The 3,990-nt window shown below is 39.2% G+C and overlaps 1 protein-coding gene across 1 annotated transcript; it reads right to left on the bottom strand.

The window, feature by feature from the left end:
- Positions 1-34: 34 nt before the first annotated feature.
- LOC130551142 (uncharacterized protein C11orf87 homolog) lies at positions 35-2,850 on the bottom strand. The gene is made up of 2 exons (XM_057328690.1): positions 2,585-2,850; positions 35-2,087 (listed from the first exon to the last, which is right to left on the bottom strand). Exon 2 carries the CDS (start codon positions 1,947-1,949, stop codon positions 1,500-1,502), a length of 450 nt encoding a protein of 149 aa, XP_057184673.1. The 5' UTR covers positions 1,950-2,087; positions 2,585-2,850; the 3' UTR covers positions 35-1,499.
- Positions 2,851-3,990: the final 1,140 nt, after the last annotated feature.

Below are 3,990 nucleotides of genomic sequence, written 5' to 3' on the forward strand. Positions count from 1 at the left end.
TTAATTGGAAATAATAAAATAATTGAAGACATGCTTTCCTTTTCCACAATACTTTATTGGTAATTCAAAATCATATGCATGGAATAAATTAAAACCAAAGTTGAAACTCCAATATCTGTTGTTATACAATACGTGATAGCTGTCTATAACTTCCATATCTGGTTCAACACAACGTCAAGGAAATGCATGAAATAACTTTTAAAATGTTCTCTTATTTAGGCTATTGTAGCTTGACTGATATACTAGTTTAGAATCCTAAAATAAAAATATATTACTTGATCATTATATTACTCTAGAGCGAAAAGGCAAAAGGATAGCATCGATACAGACCTGTAACACAAAATGCCTCAGGTTACATAATTTTTACTATGATTATACAGTGCCATGAACAAAACAAGTATAGACTATACTACCACTAGCAGCCGCAATTGCACATTATAACAGTCTGGGGATAAAGGGGTTAAAACACTAAATCTATTCATGCCAAGACAGAATGGCACGAACTGAGCATCTATCTTGAACAATGCCACTGAGATAAACAAACAAAAAATCCCAGATTGGAAACCTGTTAGTCAAAAGAAACAACAATGTTGCCTAAGTGTAACATCTAAAAATGTTCTCAAAACAAATGTAAATTGTTGTAAGTTGAGAGTCTACACAAGACCAATGTTTGGGACCCTGTTTCAGCACCAAAGCATTGGACAGCGCCTGTACAAGCTTTATACAAAAGAATCATGTCTTTATCTGTGAACGTCACTTTCCTTTATATTAGAAATATCTTACAGCGTGTTGTTCAGTTAATAACCATACTTTGTCAATGGGTCAATAATTTGTCTGTTTACAATTTTACAATTCCTCTACAACAACCCTGCAATTTACAACTGCAGGTTGCACGACATAAGAAGAGTGGACAAGTTAATTCACATGTACAGATAAAGGGCATATGTCAAAAAATCCTAAAAGAGGGCTTATTGAATGCATAAAATAAACAAGCATCAAATAAATTCCTACTGGATTAATTGAACATTTGAATTAAATTAAATATAAAATGGGCTACCTTGATGTTAATCACATATTCCATGCTTAATAGATTCTCTTTACCTAATACCATTAGGATTAGCTACAAATTAGGACTCAAATATTCCTTTTTAGCATTCAGTGCCATCTTTTATGGATTAATTGATCCCTGCCTTTTCCCCAAAACTACATTTTATCAAGTAGGATTTTAATCTTAGTCTTTCATTAGATTTTTAGAGGATTCTCTTTCAATCCCAGTAGGATTTCCAAATAATGATCGCAGTCCCATTAGCATTTTGGGGGGGGGGTTTCTGACAAGTCTTTTCTTCTCCGAAACCATTGAAACCTGAAGACAATTTCCTTCAGAGGCTCCTGCCAAACCTTACGATGAAAAGTTATACAAATGATTTCTATATTCCGTAGATAACATCATATCAATACAGAGGTATTTACAGCGTTCAGGAAAAGATGCCACTGCTTTATCAAGATACAGCCACCGATTCCAACAAGTTCTCATCGTTTACTTGTCCCGTGTGCCTCGTATCCTCGGGCATCTGAGGCGTCACGCCAGGATCTTCGTTGTTCGGATCACTTTTGCGCACTGCCGTGGGGGGTCTCACCATTACGCACTGCCTGACCACCGGCTTGCCTTTGGCCGCTTTAGGACTGCAGTTGTCGCGCTCGTACTCCTCCTGGGCTTTCTGTATCTTGCGCTTCTTCATCTTGCTTTTGTGGAAGTGAAAGGTCGTGATGGAGACGATTATTATCCCAATGATCAATGCGATGAGCACGAAAAGCACGACCGTGGAGGAAAACGCCTGAAACAACTGATCCACGCGGTCAAAGCAGGTGCCATTGTTGGTCCGAGCGGTTCCGTTTAAGGCACAATGGGGAATGGAAAGCGCCGGTCTCTCCAAGGTCCGGGCACTCATTTAGTCCGGTTCGGTTAGGGTCTATATTGCAAGGAAGAATTGAGGAGATGAAAGCGAATATAAATTTCCACCCCTGCGAACTTGTGCGCTATATTGCATTCATTTCTCTGGAGTGGAATGGTTCCCAAGGGAGTCCACCTGAAATAGATCCAATCAAGAATCCAGCGTTAAGACAAAAGCATGCGGGCTTTTGCACAAAAGGGGCATAATCTAGTCACGTTACAGTTTGAAAGGTGAAAAACGCATATGATGTCCTTTACAATACTTTCAAATCCCCACCTTTGACGCATTCACGATCTATGCTGCTGTTTGAGACAAAAGAAATATCTTATTTTGGGAGCACTGGACGCGAAGTTTGCGGCGTACGTGCGCATATAACACCGCGTAAAATTCTCAGTTTTTACGAAGCTATTCTCTTACAATGACAGAAAAAATGAGTTTTGGTTCAGCGTTCAATTCTCAAATGCGGCATTCCTTCAGTCCAGCCACAATTGAAGGCTGTTCGTCAATTTCTGTCCTAAGAAACCGTATAGCACCCAGTAAATTATCCCGCGATGGATACTCTGTGCCCTACGATCTCTGGCTGCATCGATCAAATGAATACGCACAGATCTACATTAAAAGCAGTGGTTTACCTGCCTCTACTGTAGGGATCTCGCTGCTCCGGAGGCGAAGACCGGTCGTGGTTGCAAATTCTGGAGAAAAATGAGCTGAATTCAGCCAATGGCTGCAGCTCTCAATGACGTATCGCATTTGATCACACCAACGATCCGGCAATCTCATTCAGACAGATTTCTCGATGACAATTGGAGGTTTGTCGGTAAAACATATGAGGGTGAAATAAGAGTACTTAAAATGGAATGATGTCAACAAACGCCTCCTCCCATGTCTTTGTGCGCTGCGCACACATATCTCCTTGTCATAACTTTACGCACAAGCAAGAGGAATGGGATGCGACAACTTTATGTGCCTTACTATGGTTAAGAAAGAGAATCAATGAGGTTTTTAAGATTCCTTTCGTTAAAGATTCCTTTCGTTATAGAAACGAAGTGCAGCGTATAGTTAATGTGCACGAAACAATGCTTGAGTTGTAATGGATACATCCTAACGGATACAAAATGACCCTTTCATCTCCAAGATATGAACTAACCACAAGATTCAGCACACAAAGTGTGTGGTAGAGTAGCAGCTTTTAGCAGGATTCCATTCTCAATTAAATTGAGATTTTGAAATTCAAACTTTGCATGCAATTTAAATCATAAATATATTCGTTTAAAAAAATCATATACTGGGACATAAAATCCTGTAGAAGAAACAACCATCATCTCCATAAATGTAATTTCAATGGGACATTTTGCAGTATGTTACCATTTACATACAACATTATATTGATATATACAGATTGAATCAATTATATTATGCATTTATTATATATTGTATTTTTTTTAAGGTAAAATTAATTGATTGTTAGCAAAGTATAGTCCAGCTACTGCACATGCTGACTTTGCTGAGTAAACTGTGCTGACTTAGCTTCCCACTGCTTCTCAATTGTTTTGCAATGTAAACGTGCTAGACTTGCCCAGAAATCAAAATTCTGCCATCATTTACCCCCATGTTGGTGCAAACCCAAACTGTATCTTTCATTCTTCAGTGGTAGACAAAAGATCAATGCCTTGTGTTTTTAGAATACATTAAAGATTGAATGGCACATGCCTGTCATGGCTCTGCCTCTATTAGTCATGTTTTTCTTGGTCCTGTGGCAGAGCCATGCCAAACCCTTTGGTTATGTGTGGAGAGAAACATATTATTGTCCTTTTGACAATAATATGCGTTCTCTCCAGTGTCTCGTCATTGGCACCGCCCCTCTCATTTCATGTATTGTTTCCCGGCCGTGTTTGATTACCCTCACCTGCCCTGTGTCGTTATCCTTCATTTGTCTTCCCTATTTAATGCCCTCATGTTTCTTTGTCTTGTGCTCTTGGATTACGTTTGTTATGCTTACCCGTGTTGATGGTGGCTTTGGTTTCGTGTACGCCGTGTT

Source organism: Triplophysa rosa, unplaced genomic scaffold (genome assembly GCF_024868665.1).
Source record: "Triplophysa rosa unplaced genomic scaffold, Trosa_1v2 scaffold687, whole genome shotgun sequence".
In the NCBI taxonomy this organism is placed as follows: Eukaryota; Metazoa; Chordata; class Actinopteri; order Cypriniformes; family Nemacheilidae; genus Triplophysa; species Triplophysa rosa.

What these genes read in the sequence shown, in the direction of transcription:
- LOC130551142 (XM_057328690.1), bottom strand. Translation starts at nt 1,949, where the DNA reads ATGAGTGCCCGGACCTTGGAGAGACCGGCGCTTTCCATTCCCCATTGT.